The sequence below is a fragment of the Gadus macrocephalus genome, chromosome 2, assembly GCF_031168955.1.
Source record: "Gadus macrocephalus chromosome 2, ASM3116895v1".
In the NCBI taxonomy this organism is placed as follows: domain Eukaryota; kingdom Metazoa; phylum Chordata; class Actinopteri; order Gadiformes; family Gadidae; genus Gadus; species Gadus macrocephalus.
This window is the reverse complement of record NC_082383.1, coordinates 18323664-18349023: the sequence shown is the minus strand read 5'-3', so window position 1 is coordinate 18349023 and position 25360 is coordinate 18323664. Positions and strand designations below refer to the sequence as shown.

The 25360-nt window shown below is 50.3% G+C and overlaps 1 protein-coding gene across 1 annotated transcript in view; it reads right to left on the bottom strand.

Moving 5' to 3' along the window:
• smurf2 (SMAD specific E3 ubiquitin protein ligase 2) overlaps window positions 1–25360 on the bottom strand; it is a 48606-nt gene that overhangs the window by 13386 nt on the left and 9860 nt on the right. The window contains exons 2-11 of the mRNA XM_060043806.1: window positions 14440–14478; window positions 13696–13804; window positions 10970–11103; window positions 8438–8503; window positions 8065–8149; window positions 7880–7963; window positions 5407–5615; window positions 3379–3463; window positions 2985–3143; window positions 2404–2463 (exon numbers count right to left, since the gene is read on the bottom strand). Coding sequence (XP_059899789.1) covers window positions 2404–2463; window positions 2985–3143; window positions 3379–3463; window positions 5407–5615; window positions 7880–7963; window positions 8065–8149; window positions 8438–8503; window positions 10970–11103; window positions 13696–13804; window positions 14440–14478 — 1030 coding nt within the window. The remainder of the gene's footprint in view (window positions 1–2403; window positions 2464–2984; window positions 3144–3378; window positions 3464–5406; window positions 5616–7879; window positions 7964–8064; window positions 8150–8437; window positions 8504–10969; window positions 11104–13695; window positions 13805–14439; window positions 14479–25360) is intronic.

Below are 25360 nucleotides of genomic sequence, written 5' to 3'. Positions count from 1 at the left end.
AGATACACATGTAAAACTACCAACAATACACAGAGGATACATGTCTATATGTGTGTATTTATATATGCACACACCATAGGAGTAGTAGAAATGTAGATGCACTAATGACCATGAAGTCATTATGAGGGCTGTGTTATTTGATCAGTTTGATGATATTTAGTGAGGTTTGAGATGGAGGTTTGGGGAGATGAGCTCCCTCACTTCACTCAGACATAAAGAAACATCTCACACAGAGTTGATCAACATGAAGGATGAGGTTTGGTTTGGGGAGATGATCCATGGGTGATTTTAAACCTCATGGTGGGAGCAACGCAAGATGGACGCAGCAAGAGGGGGCATTTATGATGTTGTCACACCGAAATTGTTTTCCGGGGGCGAAAATTGCCTACGTAATCGGCGTTCGAAACATTACGTCATCGTTTGACGCAATTGTCCGTTGCCAGGCAGGTTTCAAAAAACATTTGCGCTCATGCTGCCAAAGACGAAATAACATAATACAGAACACTTGTTTTTCTTTTTATAATTGTACTGTATTGAATTTAGCTAGTAAACTGAGTGTTTAGTTTATCATAGTCTAGCTAGCTTGTGTTAATACACTCAGTTTACTAGCTAAATGCGATTAAACAATTAAATACAATACAAATATAACGTTAACAACACTAATAAATGTAATTTGTAAAATAAGTGTTATCTGTTTAATGTTATTTCGTCTTGTGACGCTCAATGAATGAGCACGAATGTTCATGAACCTTCCTTGCCATCGTTCGATGCGATCGTCTGTTGCCAGGCAACGTTCGACGCGATTGTCCGTTGCCAGGCTGGTTTAGAATTTTCGAACGCAGATTATGTAGGCGGTGCAATTTTCACCCCTGGTACAATTTTGGTGTGACAATGCCAGTAAAGTGAGAGAGACAGTGAGAGGCAGATAGACAGGCAGAGAAATAGGGAGTAAGAGAGTCAGACAGGGAGAGACAGAGAGAGAGAAAGACAGAGATAGGCAGACAGAGAGATGGGGAATAAGAGGGAGAGACAGAGAGAAAGAGAGTGTGAGACAGAGAGACACACAGAGACAGAGAGAGACAGACAGAGACACAGAGAGACAGAGACCGAAAGAGAGAGACATATATATAGAGAAAGAGCTGGCTGAGGAGGGCACTTTGAACAAAGCCCTAACTGTGTGTGCAGAGGAGCGATGCAGGAGAGAAAACCATAACAAACCGACACGAAAGGGGGGGGGGGGGGGGGGCGGCATGGCAGGGGTGATCTGTGTGCTGAGGATTATGGGTAAACAAACTGAGGTCATCTGGGAAGAGCGCCAAGTCAAACAGCCTCAGACCGGCGAGAGGCAGACTGAGGTGAACTCACCGGAGGGGACCCGCGCACACACAGGCACACAGGCACACACACACACACACACACACACACACACACACACACACACACACACACACACACACACACGACAGGTCGACGGAGCTGTCCTCAGACCCACACCTGTCCTGTCAAGAGAGTTCAGGCTCACAGAGGGGGGGCTGCCAGGATACACTCGCCCGCTCCGATGCTAGCACACATACACTCACACACACACACACACACCGACAAACATAAACACATGGACAAACAAACACAACCACAGACGAAGAACCGAGAAAGGAACTCTTTCTCCTCAGTGTATGCTCAAAGGAGAAGACAGAGGGATCTGCTGACCAGCTGCTCTGTTCTGTCAGGAGACACAAACTAGACCCTCAGAGGCGCATGGATGAGGTCATGGCCTGGGAGAGGAGAAAGCCTCCTCCTTCCACACTGCAGCTATCAGGAGGAGAGGACGGGGCTTCTGGGTAATGCAGTTGGCCGAAAATCTATGTTCTGTTTGAACAGCTGCAGCGTTCCGAGAGAGTGACAGAGACAGAGACAGAGACAGAGAGAGAGAGAGACAGAGACAGATAGAGACAGACAGTGAGAGAGCGAGAGAGAGAGACGGACAGAGACAGACAGAGAGAGAGCGAGAGCGAGAGAGAGAGACAGACAGACAGACGGAGAGAGAGCGAGAGAGAGAGCGCTTCCTGGGCCAGAGGAGCCGTCTGGGGTCTGCTGTGTGATGCCGGGCCAGGGAGGAGTGTGGGTGGGTGGAGGGGAGGGAGAGGAGGGGAGGCAGAGAGCAGAGGGTGGAGGAGGGCAGGCTAGGGGGTGGATCAACAAGGCGGAGGCCTCTCTCTTCATAACACTGAACCATCGCCTACAGCTGTGGACCTCAGACTGGGTGTGTGTGTGTGTGTGTGTGTTCGTGTGTGTGTGTGTTCGTGTTCGTTCGTGTGTGTGTTCGTGTGTTCGTGTGTGTGTTCGTGTGTTCGTGTGTTCGTGTGTTCGTGTGTGTGTGTGTGTGTGTGTGTGTGTGAGACCCACCTGATGTTCTGGGTCTCGATGCTCCCTCGGGATCCGTTGGGACTTGGACAGGGCTCGGGGCTGGGGGGCAAAAAGGGAGACCGTCAGAACCACCAGGTCCAGACTCTACATTACACCAGAGGACCTCCAGGAGAGGACCTCCAGGAGAGCCCCGCGGGGGCCTCTCACCAGCTCCCTCACCAGCTCCCGCAAGAGACACAAGACTCCTGTTCAGAGTTCACCCGGACTCTGCATAACCCTTTCCCCCGACACACCACTCTTACTCACTAATTGTATGTTGTACGTCCTGCCACTTGTACTTAGCATGGTGTAGCATCTTATCTTAACTATCTCTGTTGTCTACGGGGAATGGGTTAACCTAGTGATTGTTAGTGCTTGGCACTTGGTTCTATGAACATCCTCACTGTACTGACAGTGATTTATTGTTGTTTCTCTTTCTTTTGACGGATGCACTTATTGTAAGTGGCTCTGGATAAAAGCGTCTGCTGAATGACCTGCATGTAAATGTAGGTGAACCCATATGTGAGCTGGTCTGCTGTCAGACTCCAGATGATTGGCTCTGGTTTGTGGGCGGGGCTCACTTGAGAACTAGGTGCAGGTTGGCGGAGAGGCGCGGGTCGGTGAACTGAGTGGTTCGGTTGTTGTGGTCCACAAAGTAGACCCGCCCCGTGGCCGTGTTCCGGATCTCCCAGCCAGGGGGCAGCGGACCCAACTCCTCACAGTTCACGTTACTCAGGTCCCTGTGGGGGGGGGGGGAAGAGGGAGAGAGGGAGGAGGTTATCAGGTAGAATATGAATCTTCATCACATATCATATAATTCCAGATTAAATTGGATCCAAACATATGTAACACAAAAACAAACACTGAAGCACCGAAGAATGTTGAGGAGCCGGAACTGCAGCCTGATGTGAAAAGCTTTGGTGGTCAGTCAGTCAGTGTGTGTGCGCGTGTGTGTGTGTGTGTCTATGTGTGTACCTGGGGACCCGGGGGTCGTGCCAGGTGCTGACCCCTGTCTGCGTGTGGAGGAAGTACACCTGTCCCTGCTGCGTGGTCCGCTGCTCTGTAACACACCATAAACAAGCTTGTTAGGGGACAGCCAATCAGAGAGTGAGCCCATCTAAATAGGGACTTCAACAACCCATCAAAAGAGCCAACATGGGAGGGTAGCTTATCAGAGAGAACAGCCAATCAGAGAGGAGAGGCAGGAGGCAACACACGTGTGACTGGATGAGAGAAAAGAGACACAAAAAGGTGAGGGAGAGAGAGAGAATCTGTGGAGATCAATAAGTACCAATCAGAAGGAGACAGTGAGACTTAGAGAGAGATACCGACACAGTTGTAGACAGACATACAGACAGACAGCGATAGAAACCGACACAGACAGACAGACAGAGAGCGAGACAGAGAGAGATACAGACATAGATGTAGACAGACTGACAGAGAGACAGAGAGAGATACCTACACAGATATAGACGAAGGACACAGAACAGGACGAGCCAGAGAATAACAGAATGACAGTCAGATAGGCAGACCGATGACCAGTGTGGTTGGAGTCTGTTAATCAGAGTCTGTTAATCATGTCTGAGACATGAAGTCAGATAAACAAGAACTCCCTGGAGATGCGTGTCTGCGTATGTGTGTGACAGCCGGTGTGTGTCTGCGTGTGTGTGTCGAGGGTTTGTCTGCGTGCGTGTTTAACGTGTGTCTCTCTGTATGTGTGTGTATTAGGGGTGTAACTATACATGTATTCGTATTGAACCGAATCGGTACGGACGTCACGTTTCGGTGCATGGATTTATACGGTATAAAATTCAATAAAACTGGCGTGCAAATTAATTAATGTAATGCGCCACTAATGTTAGATACGCAAGTTCTTCAGGGACAACTAATGGCGTGTTTCCACCAGAGGGTGCGCGTCGGTTCAGTTCGCTAAGGTGCGGCACGGATCGCGTTTCCACCGCCGAAAGTGGGCGTGACCCAGGCTGAGTCGTATTGAGCCGTACTCGTCTCGCTGTACTCCTCCGTTGGGGTACAGAGATGCCTGAAAGGGTGCCGTCGAATTCGAGCTACACACGCCGACCGTTAATTGGTAGACAGATCGCACTTCCGTGAGTCAGGGGGATATTAACAAACAAACACATTATCCGCAAGGTATTTTTGGACAACGGCGAAAGCTTAGTTTATTGAAGAAAATGTCGCAAAAAGGGACATCCTACATTGTTGATCTTTGTTCATTGTGCGCGTTCTTCTTTTTCCTTGGATTTATTAGCAGCCTAAACTGTGTCGGGCTGCTATGAGGTCACAATGCTAACATAGCTGCCGTGGCTATCGTCATCCGGGTTACTGTCAGGGTACTGTCGGCAGTGGAAACGCGAGCCGTAACTGAGCTGCGCCAAACCGCATCTTCACCCCCCCCCCCCCCACCATAAGGGTACTGTTGGCGGTGGGAACGCGAGCCGTAACTGAGCTGTGCCGAGCTGCACCTTCACTACTCCACCAAGCCGCACACACACCACTGTGTGTGTGTGTAAATAACGTGTCTGTATGTGTGTGCGCATGCTTTTGTGTGTGTATGTAGTGTGAGTGCATGTGTGTGTGTGCATGAGTTCAATACTGTTTGTGACTATGCAGTGTTAGTGCATGCCTGTTTGTGTGTGTGACTATGCAGTGTGTGTGCAGTGCATGTTCTTGTGTGTGTGTGTGTAGTGCATGTTCTTGTGTGTGTGTGTGTGTGTGTGTGTGTGTAGTGCATGTTCTTGTGTGTGTGTGTGTGTGTGTAGTGCATGTTCTTGTGTGTGTGTGTGTGTGTGTAGTGCATGTTCTTGTGTGTGTGTGTGTGTGTGTGTAGTGCATGTTCTTGTGTGTGTGTGTGTGTAGTGCATGTTCTTGTGTGTGTGTAGTGCATGTTCTTGTGTGTGTGTGTGTGTGTGTGTGTGTGTGTGTGTCTGTGTGTCTGTGTGTCTGTGTGTGTGTGTGTGTGTGTGTGTGTGTGTCTGTGTGTACCGTATCCCTCGGGCAGGTCGGGGGGGGCGTGCAGGTGGGTCCTGCTCATGTAGTTGCGGTGGCGCTGCGACCGGACTCGCCTCTCCTGGGCGCGCTGCTCTGTGGGCGGCGCCACGGCGGTGGGCGTGGCCCCGTTGGCGCTGATGGGCGTGTTCTCGTCCACGATGCAGCTGAGGGGCCGGCCCGGGCTGGAGTACTCTGAGGCCGGCCTGGGGGCGGGGTCTCCGTCAGCAACCAATCAACTACAACCTCTAACGAGCCTGGGGGCGTGGTCATCATCACTAACCTATCAGCTATGCCCTCTAACGAGCCCGGGGGCGGGGTCACCGTCAGCAACCAATCAACTACAACCTCTAAAGAGCCTTGGGGCAGGGTCACCATCAACAACCAATCATCTCACTCAGCCCGCATCCTCACTCAGTCCGCATCCTCACTCAGTCAGGCCCGCACATAATTTAAAAAAAAAATAATTAAAAAAAAAATATATATAATAATAATAATAATAATAATTGATCGAGTTACCAAAAACTCGGTCAAAAAGATCAGAAGAATTCATAGAATTCAAAGGCAAACCCATGCGTCTAGTTTGCTTAGAAACGATATCAGTCATTAAAGATATCCACTTAAGTCGCCACTACAACTACTACAACTGCAATGAATATCATGCTTCTTGGGTTTGAGTTCATTGAGTTGTTGCACTTAATGTTGGGCCACTGTTTTTCAGTTTTGTGGCATCATTGAATGAGGATGTATGTGCCCTTTGCACTGATAAAAATACCAACCATTCATGTGTCTTATTGGGCATGGAAAACGAAATGAATGTATGTTGGTTCAATTAACATACCGTACAAAGGTTACGATCCTGGAAGATTTTTTAGGTAGTGGCCATCCCCAAAATGCACCAGAATACAGGAATCGTATCTACCAAATTCAAAATTGTGTAGCTTCTCTCAGCTCACGTTTAGTTGAAGTGTGCAGTCATGTTGGTTATGATGAAAAATGTGGCCCTCTTTATCATGAAAGTTGCCCATCCCTGACCTACAGTCTCTAACCTTAACCCACCCAGCGGGGGGGGGCAGGGACAGGGTGGGAGGGCTCACCTGGTGGGGCGCTATGGAGTTAGAATCATGCCAAAACCCCGCACACACGCAAAAACGTGTTTTGCTCACGCATAACGATTCACACTAGGGATCGACCGATACCGATTTTTTAGGGCCGATACCGATACCGATATTTTTTCATCAGCCTTAGCCGATACGCCGATACGCCTATACCGATTTTCTTGAGCCGATTTTTTATTTTTTATTTTTTTAAAGAAACATTTATTGAACTTCAATATAAAAAACAATATTTAACAAATAGTAAAAACAGGTGAAGTAGAACAAGTAAGAACAAGTAGATGAACAATATTTAACAAATAGTAAAAACAGGTGAGGTAGAACAAGTAAGAACAAGTAGATGAACAATATTTAACAAATATTAAAAACAGGTGAGGTAGAACAAGTATTATATAAAAAAAAAAAAAAATAAAAAAAAAAAAATCGGCGAAAATCAGCCGCGTATCGGACGATACCGATACACGTAAAAAACGCGAATATCGGCCGATAATATCGGCCGACCGATATATCGGTCGATCCCTAATTCACACGCACACAAAACGTGTTTTACTCACGCACAATGATTCACACACACGCTTAGTGTGGTTTGCAAATACAAAACATCATTCACAAACTAATGCATTTTGCTTCAGAAACAAATACAGTATGTTTTACACAAAGTACAAAAATAAATCCTTCAAGTACACAAAACAATTCTACAAGTACGGAACACTGAAAGCTGCGCGTGGATCGGAAGGCATTTGCACACAGATCAGCAAGGTGGAAAATTAGTGCCAAAAGTCACGTGACAAACAAATGTCCTGTGATTCACACTACACAACAACAGGTGGCGTTGTTCCTGCCAAACCGCACGGATTCCGTACGGTTTCCGTGCGGTTTAGCACTTTTACCGCGCCATTCTAGGGCCAGTTAGTGGCCTTCTTGGCTTTCCATAGAATCCACACACGGTTGGCCGGCATCAAAAAAAGATCGTCCTGGCGGCCTTAAACTGACTCAACAGCGCCACCTGCTGTTGTGTAGTGGGAAGCCTTCCGATCCACACGCAGCTTTCAGTGTTCCGTACTTGTAGAATTGTTTTGTGTACTAGAAGGATTTTTTTTTGTACTTTGTGAAAAACATACTGTATTTGTTTCTGAAGCAAAATGCATTAGTTTGTGAATGATGTTTTGTATTTGCAAACCACACTGAGCGTGTGTGTGAATCATTGTGCGTGAGTAAAACATGTTTTGTGTGCGTGTGAATCGTTATGCGTGAGCAAAACACGTTTTGCGTGTGTGCGGGGTTTTGGCATGATTCTAACTCCATAGGGCGCTCCCACTGGGTGGGGGGGCAGGGGGGGGGGTCTGGGGGCTCACCTGGTGGGGCGCTCCCACTGGGTGGTCCGTGTGATGTGGTTCAGGTACTGGATCCGCCCGGACGCCGTCCTCCTCTCCTCCCAGCTGGACACACACACACACACACAGAAGGGGAGTGAGTTTACTCTGAGTCCTCTGAGCTGGCTGAGGTCACGAGGTCACTGATGAGAACCAGATAGACTCACCCGTCTGGCAGGTCGTTGTCAAACAGCTGGCTGCAGTCCACCACCGGCCCCCCGCTGCCAATCCTGTCTCGGGACTGGAGGCTCACTGGACACACACACACACACACACACACACACACACACACACACACACACACACACACACACACACACACACACACACACACACACACACACACACACACACACACACACACACACACACACCAAATGCTATGTTGATGTAATGGTTCATTCATAACGTGATATCTTTCATTATATTCTATCATTACCTGCTCTTTCAAAATCAACCCCCTAGTGACATCACAAGAGGCAGTGCCCACCCACAAGGTGGCTTGTTCCCATTGATAGACTGGGGCTGCCCCCTACTTACCCACTATCTGTCCCCGCACCGTGTCACTGTCGCTGGGGCTCAGCTTGTTCAGGTCCAGCCTCTGGTCTGGAGGGCCAGAGAGGGAGAGACAATGTCAGGAGAGAGGGCGAGAGAGAGAGAGAGAGAGAGACAATGTCAGGAGAGAGGGCGAGAGAGAGAGAGAGAGAGAGAGACAATGTCAGGAGAGAGGGAGAGAGAGAGACAATGTCAGGAGAGAGGGTGAGAGGGAGAGAGAGAGCGAGTGAGAGAGATAGAAAGGGGGAGAGGGCAAGAGAGAGAGAGGATATAGATGAGAAATGGGAGAAAGAGAATGTCTCCCTCACCCATCTGTCAAATTAATTAACTAGTTCATCGGCATGACAAAAACGTGTCCAATATAACATAATATAACAGTTACTGCTTGTAAACTTTTGTCGTTTAAATACAAATCAGTGTATTAAGTATTGCCTTATAAAGCCTTCTCTCCTTCTCCGCGTGGAGCAGATGTTGTGCCGCGCGGTGTGGAGCACCATGGTTCATAAAGAGCTCTGTCTGAGACGAGGGTTCAGCGGAGAGGTCACACACACACACACACACACACACACACACACACACACACACACACAGCCGCTCCCTCTGAACATGGACACAGCGTCCTGCCAAAGTCTGGAGACTCTGGAGAGATATACCAAGTCTGGCTGCGTGTGTGTGAAGTTCCTGTGTAATTGAGTGCAAAACAATGTGTGTGTGTGTGTGTGTATGGAGATAGTAACACAACAGAGAACAACATGGAATAGATGCTCAAATAGAGAAAAAGAGATAAACAAAGAGTTAAAGGAAAGAAAGTGATAGAGAGATGTGAGTTCAATAGAAATGGAGACAAATAAAGAAAGACAGACAGAGAGAGTGCCAGAATGATCGGCAGAGAGAGAGAGACAGAGAGACACAGAGAGACACAGAGAGAGAGACAGAGAGACACAGAGAGAGAGACAGAGACAGCGAGAGAGACAGAGACAGAGACAGAGACAGAGAGAGAGAGAGGTCAGTGTAAAGGGGTTTTCCTGCAGACTGATTCCACCAACCATCGCAAGGTCCGGTGTCTGGCTGAGATACAGCAACCCAGGATGCATGTCTAGACTAAACAGGCAGCTAAACAACCACACACGCAGGCATCACACACACACAGGAACTGGAGGAGAGGACACGACCGCCACAGCTGTCCACGACGTGCATCTCGAAAACCCACAAACAAACAACCTGTCTGCCAACACAGTCCGGCAGGGAGAGACCACACAGACCCTAGAGACCGGTCTGCCAGTCCAGGAGGGAGAGACCACACAGACCCTAGAGACCGATCTGCTAGTCCCGGAGGGAGAGACCACACAGACCCTAGAGACCGGTCTGCTAGTCCCGGAGGGAGAGACCACACAGACCCTCTAGACCTCCTGCCTGCCTCGTCCGTAGACAGGGACCAGACAGAGTCTCCTGGGGTCTGACAGCGGGCCAGACCGGGGGAGAGCCGGGACGGGGGAGGGGGGCGGCAGGGGTGAGGCAGAGGGGAGAGGGAGAGCCGTCTACCTCCTGCAGCTGGGCGAGGCCCTCTGGTTTCCTGCAGCGTTCAGACAGAGGCTTCTAGGAAACTACCCCCAGGGGGGGGGGGGGGGGGGGGGTCCAGCACAGAGGGCTCGGTATATATTCTAACTGTGATCTGGTGGTATCTCCCACCATGCACACACACAGACACTCGCACACACTCCCTCTGAACACGGATAATGCGTCCTGCCAAAGTCTAGAGACTCTGGAGAGATCTACCAAGTCTGTCTGCGTGTGTGTCAGTCTGTCTGTGAGTGTGTTGGGAGTAGGGTTACCGCGGTATACGGTATTACCGGTGTTACCGGTGTTGAGGCCAACACCGATTACTCGGTGTTGCACGCCGGCAACACCAAGTTATTTTTTTTTTCAGTAATAAAAAACTAATTCAGTAAAAATGAATAATATAATTATAATTAAGAAAATTAAAATGTGTAGAATAGGCCACAGTTCTGCTCTGTGTGGAAGAGAATTGGAGCGCCGAGAATAGACGCGCTTCCACAAGACCTGGTCTATGGTTACAAGACCAGTAACCATAGCAACGCCGGTAAACAAACCCCTCGAAGCCCAATCTCTACGTGAGCTCCCCGCGCTACGGCCATCCGGAGGCGAACAGAGCTTTTGGCCGTGATATTATGATATAAGAACGTTATAAGACGCAGAGAATTGGCGCGCAGCCAGCCGCTGCCACCGAGTGTGAGAGGAGAGTTGACGGAGAAGATGGCGGTTGACCTAGTTTCAAAGTTAATACCGTTTATACCGGTAATACCGGTGTTGACACGAGCGTATTACTCGGTGTGAAAATGTCCACACCGCGACAACCCTAGTGGGGAGATGGGAGCAAAACAGAGAGGAGGAAAACAAAGAGAAAAAAGGGTGGAGAGATGGCGGTATCCCCACCAAGCGGCCCTCCCCCTGCACTAATATGTGTGTGTGTGTGCGCGCGTGTGTGTGTGTCCTTACAGCCCGTGTCCTTGAGGCGGTTGATGGCGTTGGACAGCAGCCGCACGCAGCCCAGGAAGCCCGCCCCCTGCTTCTTGTGGATCTTCTTGTGGTTCCACACACTAATGGTGATGGAGTCCGCCTTACCGATGTACCTGGAGACAGGGGTTAGAGCATAGGTCACATGGGTCACATGTCATCCGGATCATAGGTCCTCTGGGTTCCAGCAGTCAGACCCTGTTATAACGCAAAGTCTGCGTGGAGGCGGCAAAGAGCCTGGGACGCAAACCAATCACATTAAAGGTTGTATCAGCGATGTTGGGTGACGTCACTTCTGTTGGTATTTGAAACGAGATCCCAAACAAACAGAGCCAGTACACCCCTCCCTTCTGTGTTTCGTGCGTCCAGTAAAAACTATCATGAACGCAGCGCAAAACCCCACAGCACCCACCCCTTGTCGCTGATTGGTTAGAATACTATTTATTTTGGTTTTGAGTGGTTGGTTGCACCATCTGTATTTGTGTACGATCTCGGAGCGCCGAATTCCTACAGACGCAGGTTTTTGACGGCCTGCTTATGGGGCGGGCAGCTAGCGGATCAGGAGGAAAGATAAGATGAATGCGATCATTTATGTTTCGGCCTAGAATCACTGAAACATCCTTTTAGGGGCGGAGTCACCTCCTCTGGCTTCGTTTCGGGAGACAAAGAGAACCAGTCTGCTCTGGTTGATGAGGTGGTCAGAGCCTGACTGATACTGGGATGTTCTCCATCCTGTTGCTCTTCATGCTGTTATAGATCAGCTTCACATGGAGGAGGAACCTGGAAGAACACGGACTCAGAGGGAAACTCAAGAGGCTCTTTATGACTACAGAAGAGCTGCAGGCCCTCACAAACAGCCCCAGAGCAGGAAGTGGCTGCTCCCCAGGAGTGGATTCCCAGCATGCAGGTGTGGGGAGGAGACAACGAGAGCCAGGCGCACGGGACAGACACACAGACACTGATTCAGCACTCGGATTTATTCATCCTCCACTCCCTGATCGTCTCCTTCACATGTTCCTCCTGCTCCTCCTCCTGTCCTCCCTGAGCGGCCCCAGCCTCTCCCTCTATAAGAGAGGCTCCCCTGTGTTCTCCTCCTCTGTGTTCTCCTCCTCCTCCTCCTCTTGGCCCAGACTGTTTGATTCTGGGCCAAGAGGCTTCTGGGCTGGGAGAGAGTCTCAGAGCGGCTAGCGGCCACAAGCTGCCTGGAAAGCATCTCAGAGCGGCTAGCGGCCACTAGAAGTGGCTAGCATAAGCTAGGATGATCTAGGACCACCTATGAGCCTACATGAGTAGATAGGGTTAGCTAGATTCAGCCAGGCATGTCTAGGCCTAGCTAGATGCAGCTAGGAGTAACAAAGAACACACATACGCTCCATTTAGAAGAATGGGAAAAGAAGCATTACAATCACAGCCCTACTAAACCAGAGCTGACTCACAGCCATGCAGCTCATTAGTCTGGATACAGGCTTTTAATAGCGTCTGAAAGCCATAAAGCACGCACATAAATGCCTGGAAAACCTTGAGGAGGCAGCCTTTAGCAATCTAAAAACAGGGGTTTGTATACGGAGAAAGTAGATAGATAGGTCGAATGTAGCCCCCCCTGTCTGAGACCCCCTGGTTGGTCAGACATGTTGCTCGGTCATTAAGACCCTGACCTGCAGACCTCTGACCAGACAGAGACCTCCTCCTCACCACCGGGCTGCATCACCCAGAGGTTCTTCTCTGGTGGACCTGCGGTCCCGTCGTCTCTCACCAGACGGCTCATTAACTGCCAGCCCGCCTGGAGGGCGGAGACGTGAAGTGCTGTCAACCTCTCCAGCCTTAACTAACGAGGCTTAATGTGACCGGGACTTTATGAGGCGGCCAGGGGCCAGTCAGCCGCTCCAGAGACCAACGAGCAGAGTGAGAAGACTATCAGTATCAGGACCAGAGACTTTATGTTTCTCAGACAGACACAGAGATTGTGTGATGTAAGATGGGCATGTGACGGCCTGGGTGTGTGTGCGTGCGCGCTTGCGCGTGTATGTGTCATCGGGTGAAGTTAAAAGTTTAAAACCCAACCATAGAGTGGCAGTTGTATCCGTGGCAACCAAACAAATCTAGAGACTCTCTCTTCCTATTCCTGCTGGGGGGGGTGTGTGCTGGAAAATTACTGGAATCTCTCGCTCTCTCTCCCTCAACTGCTCCCGCCGGGACACCATCTGTGGGAACCTTCCAGCGCTCCGGTGTTCCAGTGCTCCGTGCATGTGCTTTGGTCATGCACGGAAAATACTACGGCCCGACACGTAACCCCCCCCCGCTGTCTTGGCGTGGTCCGCTCCGTCCCGGCGGCCATTTTTAGCCTGACGTTATGTCATCACAACGGGTTAGGACACCGGTTGGGGCTAGCTACATAGCCTGTTAGCTAGGTCTGTGTGCATTTGGGTGTAGGGTAGGGTGTTTGCATAGTCTGTCCGTCTCCCATGTATTAGCATGTTTAGACAATAAGCATTGATTGTCTGGCTGTATGGTGTGTTAGCATGGTCTGTCTGTATGGTGTGTTAGCATGGTCTGTCTGTATGGTGTGTTAGCATGGTCTGTCTGTATGGTGTGTTAGCATGGTCGGTCTGTCTGTCTGTCTGTCTGTGAACACAGTGCGGCTGCAGTAGCTGTCAGCCTGTAGCGCTGCAGTAGACTGGGAGGGGGGGGGGGGGGGGGGGGGCACTCACAGGTCATAGTGCTGGTTCCATTTGGGGTCCAGGGTGTTCCTGACGGTGTCGGTGGAGTGGCACTGGCCCGACCCATCCACCACCACCTTGGAGAAGGGGTCCGGGAGACCTGGAGACACACAGACCTTCAGAGACACCCTAGGGACAACCCAACAGACACTAACTAACACAACCCAACAACATCACAAACAAACAGACATGCGCAAACAAACAGACACACAGACACACCTAGACAAACTGGACAGACGGGCTCCCCGGGTTAATGACATGTGACCAGGGAGCACAGACAGCGATGTGTTCCTGCTGATAAGCTACTCATAAGCTCCGTGCAGACGACCCGCCCCTGACCGGTCAGCTAATAGCACACATGTGGGGAGAGACAGCAGCCAGCCAGACTGGCTGACTGTTTGCTCTGGAACGCTGAGAATGCAAGGAATGGGCACCATGGCAACCACCTGGATGGTGGTGGGAGGGGTGATGCTGACTCACCATGACAGCCCAGATCCAAACAGACCCAAACATCACCCAGCACGGGTCACCTCACAGGATGACCCAGGTCAGAGGTCGCTGAAGGGCGAGCATGCTCAGTGACCCAGACTTCCCTGGTTCCCCACTGAGGACTGACCCCTTCCTCAGTGCCTGCCCCACCCCCCCCCCCCCCCCATCCCATCCCAGAGCTACCAGCTGACCTCAGTCTACAGTCATAAAGACATCAGAACAGGCATAGCAGACAAGGTTACTCACGGAAGAAGTCCTTCTTCACCAGGTTTTTGGCGCAGAGCACTGAAAGAGAGGAGAACACAGACAGTCAGTATACATTCAGGGCATTCATCACATTCGTTCACATTCAGGGCATTCATCAGACGCTTTTATCCAGAGCAACTCACAATAAGTACATTAGTCAGAAGAAATTACAAACAACAATATATCACTGTGGGCACTGGGTTAACCCATTCCCCGTATTCAACAGAGACTGCTAAGATAAGGTTTTACACGATGCTTAGTACTATTATTAAATGCAGGGATGTAGAACATACAATAAGTGCGTAAGAGGGGGTGTGTGTGTGTGTGGGGGGGTGGGGGGGGGGGTAAGGGAGGGGTGGCTATGCAGAGTCTCGGTGAACTCTGACCAAGTGAGTCTGTAGTCTTTGTGGAAGCTTGGAGCGACTCTGCGGTCCTAACGTCAGCAGGGAACCGATGGAGGATAACTCCTCCTCCCACTGACGATAGCATGTCTAACATCAAGCTTGATGCATTACTTCTGGACTCGGCATGGACTCCGCCCCTCTGGAGACGAGACCGTCGGACAGACCCTGCATACCGGCGGCCCAGTGCCCCTCCCATCAGCACCATTTCACAGTGCCTGCCATGACATCACCGCCACGGTATTCACTTCTACTTCCTGTCCTGACATCATAAGCCAATCGCAAATCCATCCCCGCCTTTTTAAACGCTTTTTAATGTGTTTCTGAAGCTGCATGGAAACAGAGACGCAGGCTGTAACCAGTGACGCAAACCCAGCCCCTCCTTGCCCCGGCTCTGGGACCAGGGTTCGATTCCCGGGGAACCGATGCTATGAAGGGACTCACACACGGCGCCATAGTAACACGACTCATGATACACGCCTGTCAAGCCGGTAACATACACGTCTGTCAGTCATAGCTCTGGAAGGAGATGACCTCATTACAGTGCTCGGAGGCTTGGGTCTTAGTCCAGCAGATCTGCATTCACCCCCCCGCCCCACAGATGTGCCCGGGCCGCCCCGGAGGAGGAGAGGAGAGGAGCCCGTGTTCTGAGGAGGAGCTGCACTGGGGGGCTTCTATTGAAAGGGACCTTCTGAATACAGGTGCAGGGATTCTAGCTGCACTGAGACAGTAACTCAAAGGAGGCTGGGACCACACCAGCCCCCTTTGGCTGAGAACCAAGCACTCCAGACTCCTGAATTACAGAGTCTAGAGTCTGGAGTCTCTGGTCAGACAGTGACTGGGCCGTGGTCAACCTGTAGCCCCATAGCATTCCTCTGTTCTGGAGTGTGTAGCACTGATGCTATACTATGACTGCATGTTAGCAGTGGATTCCCGTTTATTAAACCACAGAGGAAGAGAGCGAGGTAGAGAGAGAGCAACCAAAGGGAACTACAATGCATAACTAGGAGAAATAAGGGCAGACACGGCCAAATACACACACACTTAACGTTTAACATCAGTAGGCGCCATTAATAAATGAATGATAGAATGTGTGTGTGTATCTTTATTGGTATGTGTGTATCTGTGTGTATGTCTGTCTGTGTGTGGGTGTGCGGCAGGGAGGGAGAATGCCTTACCACAAACATGGCTGGGAACAACTTGGCTTACAGAGGAAGACACTTCATTACTCAGCCATCTGGGATACATCCACACACACACACACACACACACACACACACACACACACACACACACACACACACACACACACACACACACACACACACACACACACACACACACACACACACACACACACACACACACACACACACACACACACACACACACGTTGAGGGTGATATCTTAATGCTGCGCAGACCACAGAAGACTGATGAACCTTGATGAGGTGGAGTTCTCTCCAGCCAATACGCGGGGACTGAAAGCTCGGTGCAGCTTTGATGCATAAGAAGACCTTCCTCCATACGGACTTCCTCCCTTATCCACTCAAATACAGACCTGTAGGCAGGTCTGCTGTTTGCCCGAACATCTTCTTTGGCTGACCAGTGAAACTCTAGACCTTAACTCCAGCGTCTGAGGGAACGACGACAGCAGCGTGGGCAGGCGGTGCGAATATCGTCTGTCTATCTGAGGAACCGGATCTCAGACGCAGGCAGCCAGACAGACCTACCGAGCATCCCTCAGGAATGACCCGGAGCAACAGGACCCTCCCGGGACGCGTCTGTACCCAGACCACAGCGGGGCGACCGGGGAATGGCCCCATGCTACAATTAGACCGGCCGGGCGCCACGTGGAACAGACCAGCGCATATCGCTGGAGACACAGAGGAGGAACGGCTGGAAGGGGAGGGGAGGGGGACGGCACCGTCGACCAATTAGAAGTAACATCAGTAGGTGCCATTAATATGGTAAATGGTAAATGCTCTGCATCTATAAAGTGCTTTTCTAACCAGTGGCCACTCAAAGCGCTTTACAATATTGACCAACATTTACCCATTCATGCACACATTCACACGCCGACAGCGGTGTCAGCCATGCAGGGCGACAGCCAGCTCGTCAGGAGCAGTCAAGGTGAGGTGTCTTGCTCAGGGACACCTCGACACGCTAGGAGGAGCCAGGGATCAACTAGCAACCTTCTGATAACCAGCCAACCCGTTCTACCTCCTGAGCTACAAACGGTATGACATATGAGGTCTCACGGTGTTAGATATGAGAAGCTGCTACTCTCCTCTCTAAACGTTGATTCATCAACACCAAACGTGGATCGCAATCTCTGGAGAATAGTTGGACGGTTCTGGTCGTTCATCAGGAGAATGTGGGAGCTGGTCTTGGGAAGAAGGGCTGACCTCCTGGTCCGATGGAGCGATAAGAGAAGTTATTTATTCCTCCCAGAGGGGCGGTTTGGGGATGAAGCTTCTACTGTCCTGAGATGATCGGCTCAACCTGACGATGCAGGAGCCACGAGTTGTCAGGGAGGACACACACACACACACACACAGCCTCATTCACACACACACCAGTCAGGCACACACACACACACACACAGCCTGCGAGGCAGGAATGCTGCTGTCTGCAGAGCAGGAGCAGCGTTTTGTTGACAGTCTTCTAGTAAACACATTGTGTGCATTGTGCCTCAGAATGCTGGCCTGGTGGAAACGCTCAGTGGAATACAGGGTTCTCACTGCTGAAGGGTTGGAGTCCAACTACTCCCCCCCTGGGAGTAAATACCGGTCATATTTAAAGAATACTGATACAACTTCTATAAAACAAAAAGTATTGGACAGTTTGATGACTCAACATTTTAAGATATTAATGATCACTAATTAGTATATTGATAGGGTATTATTAAGGGATAACAAGAAAAGTCGATATCCCTTCTAAAAATAGAATTGCTCATGAATTTGGTACATTTTAATACCCTTAAAACAATAAAGGTTAACAGCTTCTTCAGAGTTGTCTTAATCAATGTGCTCCATAGAGACCCCTAGTGACCGAAGACGGAACTGCAGAGGTGAAAGCATTAAAGGGAAACTTCACCCATTTCCATTAAGATTTGTATCGTTAGAAAAACCCACTCATATTTTTGAATGGTCGTGCAACAATCCCTTATTTTCTGGAGAGACTGGAGAGATCCGTATCGATCTCCAACACTTCCCGTTTAAGATGACGCAATATGACGATTTTTGCGTAGAAGTAAATAGGAAGTGTAAGAGGGGAGGATTCTCGTAAGACTACAAGCACTAGGGGGTGGGACCCACTGATCTAGATCAGCGGGAGTGGCCAGCGAAGCTGTGCATCGTGGGAGTTGTTGTCTTCAATCCACAAGCGCCAAAAATTCACTTTCTGCCATTTCTCGGTCAAGACGGCACCAAATTAGAATTTTATTTTATTATTCGACTACATATAGGACCCAATTTCAATACATATTCATGCCTCCACCGGTGAAATGCTCCTTTAAAGACTAGAGAAGGCTAGGCAGCCTCTTGAAAAGCAAACCTGAAACATTTAAAATAAGTTACTTAACAGCATAATTTAACAAGTTACTTTACAATATATCGAGTATAAAAACATGCCTGTTTTATAACGTCAAAAATAAAAGTGATGTAAACAGGGAATGCATTGATCAGCAGAATACGGCTAACTTAAAGGCCCACTATGCAACAATTTTTATTTTATTTTTGCAACAACAGTTACTTAATTATGCAGGTTGAGAGTCATTCTGATTGTTCTACAACCATTTCTGGGTCGTTTGGCGGGTGTTTCATTGCCCCCTGTCGCTTCTCCAAGGAAAAAGCGAAGAGACAGAGAAACCCAATGTCGGAGGAACAGAAGAAGAGAAAAGGGAGACTGACCGACAGAGAGGCCAGATACGAGTAAACGTTGGGCAAGCTTTTCAGGAATAGCGTGAACTGAAAGAAAAAGAAGACTGCAAATCAGACGCAGACTTGGCCGTGTTGCTTTTGAAATTGAAAATACCCTTGGGTGAACTTTGTCTTCGTGGTATTCTTGATGTTGATAGTTTCTGTAAAAATGTGTTTGCTTGACCATTTTGTTGTGAGCCCTGTAAAAATGGGTTTTCTCGACCGTTTTGTTGTGAGCCCTGTATGTTTCTAGCTTGCTTGGTTGCAACCATGGAAACACCTTTGTTGCCATGGGTATTTTGCTGTTCGTCTGTCTCGTCCCCCAGATACAGGCTGGATCCCCGAATCCAGGTTCTTGTTTATTTAGATTATTTACACTGATTGTTCTGTTCAACCAAAGATAAAACGATTATAATCGAGGATATAAATTCTCCCCGTCAACTATAAAAAAGTATATATATATATTTATGTTTATTGAAATACAAATACACCATTTTAAAAATGTATAACCTTGTCTACACTTTATGAACATCTACTTCGGACATGGCTCCACGCATTCGCCGGCTTCTTTGAAAACAAATGCACAAGGCTAGCGTAGAAGTGCATGGGGAAGGGTCGTCAACGAGTTATTACGACAGTGTTGTAAAATATCTACTACGAAGCTGTATGGGGCGTTGTGTAGAGAAAAGTGTGTGCGCAAACCAAGAAACAGCGAAGAAATGGCCGATCCTGCATAGTGGGCCTTTAAGTCCACCATCAGCATGTGAACACCATAGGGATGGGGTTTGGACAGCTGTCAAACCCATTCCGTTAACTGTGGCTCCATATTGAAGTGGGGGACCCCCCCATCCATCCTGACCTGGGGTCAGTTGGCCACAGCCCTGATTTCCAGGTTAAAACATGTTCAACAAGCCAGACTGTTTTTAGCCACAGCTGATGGTGTTTGTTTTAAAGCTGCCCTGCTGGAGAACCCAGCGCCGTTGATGAACCACCTCATCTTTATGATCCACTCTGAGGTGTACAGGACATAACGGGTCAGCCTGTCCCCCATCCTCACAAACCCAGACGTTTCCCGTATCCTACTGCCAGGCCATGCCCTGTTACCTTACCATGGTGATCCCGCTGCCAGCTGGTTGGTGGCCTCGGACAGAGACGTCCAGAGTGACGTGGGTCCAGACAGCCTGGCAAATACAGAACCCGATCAAATAAAGGGCTCTCTCGCCCCGGGGGGTACGAGGGAAAGAGGAAGGACGGAATGGGCCTCGAGTCAAGACAACCTGGCTGCTCCTCTTTGGACGAGACCCAACGACCCACTCTGACCGGGACGCCTGCTACAGGAAGGAGGGTTGATTGCTGCACTCAGATCACTACAGCATCCTGTTGGACCCACACAGCCTCCCTACGTGCAGGAGGATGCAGAATCTATGGATTAAATTAATCAATCTAAACTAATGTCAACTTAAACAGGGTCTCAGGTAAGGCATCGAACAGAGGTGATGGGGGGTAGCACCAGCGCTCTGACGTGCGTGTACTAACAGAGTGTCAGGGACTCTAACCCTAACCCTAAACCTAACTCATGGTTCGAGGCGCTTACATGAATCAACTGGAAGGATCCGACTCTGGAGAGAGTCGCCGCCCTTCACCTCTCAGCCCAGCGAGGTGTTCAACCATCAGGTGACTGACCACACCCTGACCCCACGCCACAACCTTGAGCCCAAGACGCTGATCGGACACTTTCCCCTCGTTATGTCCAGTCCATACCAGCATCGGTTTATGTAAACATTTTTATTTATTATATTTTTTGGACGGGCCCTGCAGCTTGGACCTGGGCCATATGGTTTCAGACCAACACACACACGGTACAGCCCTCATAATGCTGCAACATCGGCATCACATCCATCCATTTTAAACAGGCATTCTGGAAGGGCTGCCATGACTCAGAACTACTATACCACCTACAGCTATTACTGGTGAAACTGTGAATATGTATGTCTGTCTCACACACACACACACACACACACACACACACACACACACACACACACACACACACACACACACACACACACACACACACACACACACACACACACACACACACACACACACACACCGAAGTTCCCCTGTTACCATGGTGACTGCATGATGGAGCTAGAGAGTCTGAGAGAAGGGTTTCTCTGTGCTCTCCTGGATCTTCATTCTGGTCACACCTGCGGGCTGAACCAGCCTCCCCAGCACCCAGCCCGACAGAAGGCCAACGTCCTCATTTCTCTTATCTTTGTACATTTTCTAAATGCCCATTATCTTGATGATTGCGCTGCTTGTAAGACAGCACGGCCGTGTCTGGTTGCAGGGCCTGCTGTCCTCAACTCCACTTCATTCAAACGTCCTTCAAATGTGATGCAATGGATCTAAATAAAGCCGCTCTTGAATAACAATGTTTGCTCTTTTCCACGATGATTCATCATTGCAAAATCTCTTTTTATGGGCTTTTTGTTCCTCGGGTTGATAGGACAATAGAATAGAAGGAATGGGTTTGGGAATCCAACCTGCGTCACTTCAAGACTCTTGTGCGCATAAGAGCACTCAAGAAGAGGAGTGATAGTGATTGAACCAGGTTGTGTCTCCGGTAACGATGTCGAGGGGATCCACGCAGACTTCTCTGATGGGTATTCCCATGATGCATTGCTTGAACGGTTCCTATCTATCACAGTGCACAGCAATGATATTCTATGTGATACGTGCTGCACCACGTTCAGAGCTACGACTGACCAGAGGGAGGCAGAGTTCTGCTTTCTCTACGTTCCGACTAAGGCAGAGAATACGACCTGCAGATATGTTCTCACCTTATAGGACTGGTGAAGGTTCATCAGAACCGTAACTCACTAGTCTAGAAAACCAATTAAAAAACACACCATGATCCGTCTCATCCCCCCCACAAGGAACGTCTTTCTCTGGGGCTGCAAGTAGACGGAAAAGAGACAGAGACAGAGAGAGAGAGAGAGAGAGAGAGAGAGAGACCAGTGCACAAAGAGCCCCACTGTGCCTGAGAATCAATGAACCCCAGCAGACACCTGGGGAAGAGACCGGTCATGTGACCCAACTCTGACGAGGGGAGACCGTTACTATGGTAACAATCACCAGCCAAAACAAAATGAGCAAGGTCCTGCATCCTAGTCCTCCTATGAGAGACAGAGACAGACAGAGAGAGCGAGAGAGAGAGACAGAGACAGAGACAGAGACGAGTGAAGTACAGAGAGGTAGAGATTAAGAGAATTGTGCAATAGAGAGGAGTGAGTTTGTGGTTAACCAGTAACAGCAAGAGGAAGTGAGCGTGTGGGAACAGAGAGAGAGACCAGTGAAGACCCTCTGGTTCCCAGCTCTAACCCAGGCTTCCCTCAGCCGATTCCAGTGGGAACCAGGTCACAGAAGTCGCTCTGCACCGTTTTACCTTTCCTCAGGGTGTTGTGTTCAAGAACGTACCAGAAAATATCAAAAGACTAGCGTTGTCTCTTTGTAGGAAACACCGAAAGCAAATAGAGTCTAAATGGCTTCCAGGTTATGACCCAGCGGACCAATCAGAAGAGCCTTCTGTCTGCTAGAGTCAGGAAGGAGGAGACCGCCGATCCGAATGCAGAACATAGCAGCTCACACACACTCCCATACCGCGGGACTGGGTTAGCCAACGCAGCGGCTCCACCGACCTCATGTCCAGGTACAGAGAGTGCTAATGCTAAACATGCTTCCATATGGTGGGGCCACTAGCTAATGCTAGCGTTAACACTGCAGGTCCACACATCCCCATCCCACGGCCTCCAGGGTGAGCACCAGCAGCTGGTTGAGTCAGAGCGCTGGGACGAAGCGTCCCCAGAGAGGCAGCGAGCAGCGCCAGGACCGACGGCTCCACCACAGCGGTGTTCAAATGGCCCTTTAACCACTCCTTAACAAACCAACTTATGTAAATGTGCTAATCCCGTACCTCCGCCGGTCCTGCAGTCGGCACCACGAGCCAAAGTGATCGAGGAAAAACCCCTTTGCCAGGAAAATCTCCTTTTCCCTGTGAAACAGCGGCGCTGTTCGCCAAGATTCACTAAATGAGAGCTAGGAAACTAGATGGAAACTAGACCCCGGCCGCACGTCACCTCACAGGGAAACAGGAGGAACGCTCCGGAAAACAGAGAGGTGGAAGAAAGCTCCGGAAAACACAGAAGTGGAGGAACGCTCCGGAAAACATAGAGGTGGAGGAACACTCCGGAACACAAAGGGGTGGAGGAATGCTCCGGAAAACAGGAGTAACGCTCCGGAAAACAGGGAGGTGGAGGAACGCTCTGGAACAGAGGAGTGGAGGAATGCTCCGGAAAACAAGAGGAACGCTCCGGAAAACAGAGGGGTGGAGGAACCCTCCGGAAAACAGAGATGAGGAGGAACGCTCTGGAATACACAGAGGAGGAGGAACGCACTGGAATACAGAGTAGAGGAATAACGCTCCAGATAGGAGGAGGAACGCTCCAGAAAACAGAGAGGCGGAGGAACGCTCCTCTCCAATTCACTGTCATCTCTTCCATACCGTTTTATTTCACCTCGCTGAGGAAATAAATCCCACCATTAAGACTTCAGCCCAGCCCATCCCATCCCGGTCTCGCTGCAGCGGGAGGGAGGGAGGCCGTCATCCCCTGGTGGTCAGACAGACACCCAGTTGAACTTGTGAGGCCCTCGGCAGCCCTGTGATGTGCACTTAAGGACCGGAGTGTCCGGACACAGGGGAGGAAAGGAGCAGGAATCTCAGGAAAACCACCAGCAGCACAGCCCTCTCTGAGTCAGGGAATCTCAGGGGCCAAATGTCTACGGTGACTAAAGACAGCCAGCCAGCACCGTGGATCACCCTGGCCGGAGGTGGTGGGGGCGGTAGTGATGGTGGTGGTGATAGGGGTGGTGGTGAGAGAGGCAGCAGGCTCTCTGGGCATACCTGTTGAGCCTGTTCCTGGCTCCCCAGGAGGTGATGAGGCTTATGGATTACAATACATCTAGTCCACACTATTATCACTAATGCTGGAGGTGACTCACACGACACATAGCACTACAGTTAGATGAATTAATGACAGCCTGATCGACGCTAGCAGCAGTAGACCTACTGTGTGTCCCTGTACCACTTCAGACATTGAAACCCTTTAATAGTGACCTATTTACTGTCATTGTTTGCGTGCAAATGCATTCTTTCCTAACGACCCCACCTTCAACTACACTACACCGCGCCCAGAGTCACCGAGTCCAGCAAGGATGACACAGGGATCGGCAACCAGTCTAACACACACACACACACACACACACACACACACACACACACACACACACACACACACACACACACACACACACACACACACACACACACACACGTAAAGGAAAGGTGTCTGACGGCATTCTGAGTGAGAACATTTCATCCTCCCCACGTCACCCTTTCCTCCGCCGCGCAGACCTTCTGTCATGACATCATAGAGGGGAGGAGGCCGGTCGCCGGTCGCTGCTGCCCCCGCCCCCCTCCCTCCTCCTCCCCCTCCTTCACCAGAGCACCCCCCAACACAGAGCTCCAGCTGCATCTGTCTGATAGCTTTAGATGCCGTTAAGGAGCAGGAAGTGGTCGGGGTACGGACAGCCGACGACAGCTCAGGCTGACGGTATAGGAGCCGGAACCCGGTACCCTTCGGCCTTGCAGTTGACCCCCTTGTAACCCTAAGCAACCGATTCTGCCACCAGAGCCTGCCTCACTACCAGCACCACCAGCACTCTGCTGCAGCGCTCTGATCTGGGCAGAGCGGACGGAACCCGAGGCCCGCTTGGGGGTTCCTCTGCAGCCAGGAACCCGGCCAGGCGGGGGCAGAGCGAGGTGGCAGCATGCGCTGGCTGGGCGCCCTGGCTGCCTGCCCCTCTGTGAGGTCATGGAGGAGAGCAGCAGGGGGCCGTGTCGCGAGGGGGGGCACTAAGCGTTTTCACAGCAGAGGGCCGGAGGAAGACCCCCCCCCTGGGGTCTGGAGCCGCCGCCGGCCGCGCTGCCAGAGTCTGTTCCCCCGGTTCTCCGCCACTTTCCACAGAGGTCCTAAGGAAAGGTTTCACAACTCTGTGTTGCATCACCTCCGCCCGCTCCCCTGGAGTATAGACACTTGGAATACATGGTGACCACGCCGCGCCAGGCCCAGGCAGAGACAGATCCCCCGTCTCAGACCGCCCCGCCCCACTAAGGACAGAGAACTGGGAAAACACTACATTACAAAGAGAGAGTCCGAGACAAGGGGAAACTGACTGGCGCGCATGCGGGTTGTGTAGCAACTGCAGTAGCTGCTATCATGGCTGTAACACGGGGAATTGATTGACCTAGCGATTGTGGTACTTGCACTTGGTTCTATGAACATCCTTTCTGTATCGACAGCGATATATTGATGCACTTCTTATGACAAATGTACTTATTGTAAGTCGCTTTGGATAAAAGCGTCTGCTAAATGCCCTAAATGTCTAAATGTAAATGGATCATGAGGACCCCCCTCCAGTGTGGGACATCTGAGGCCTCAATCATGGACGAGGTGTTGATCTTCATCAGGGGTTT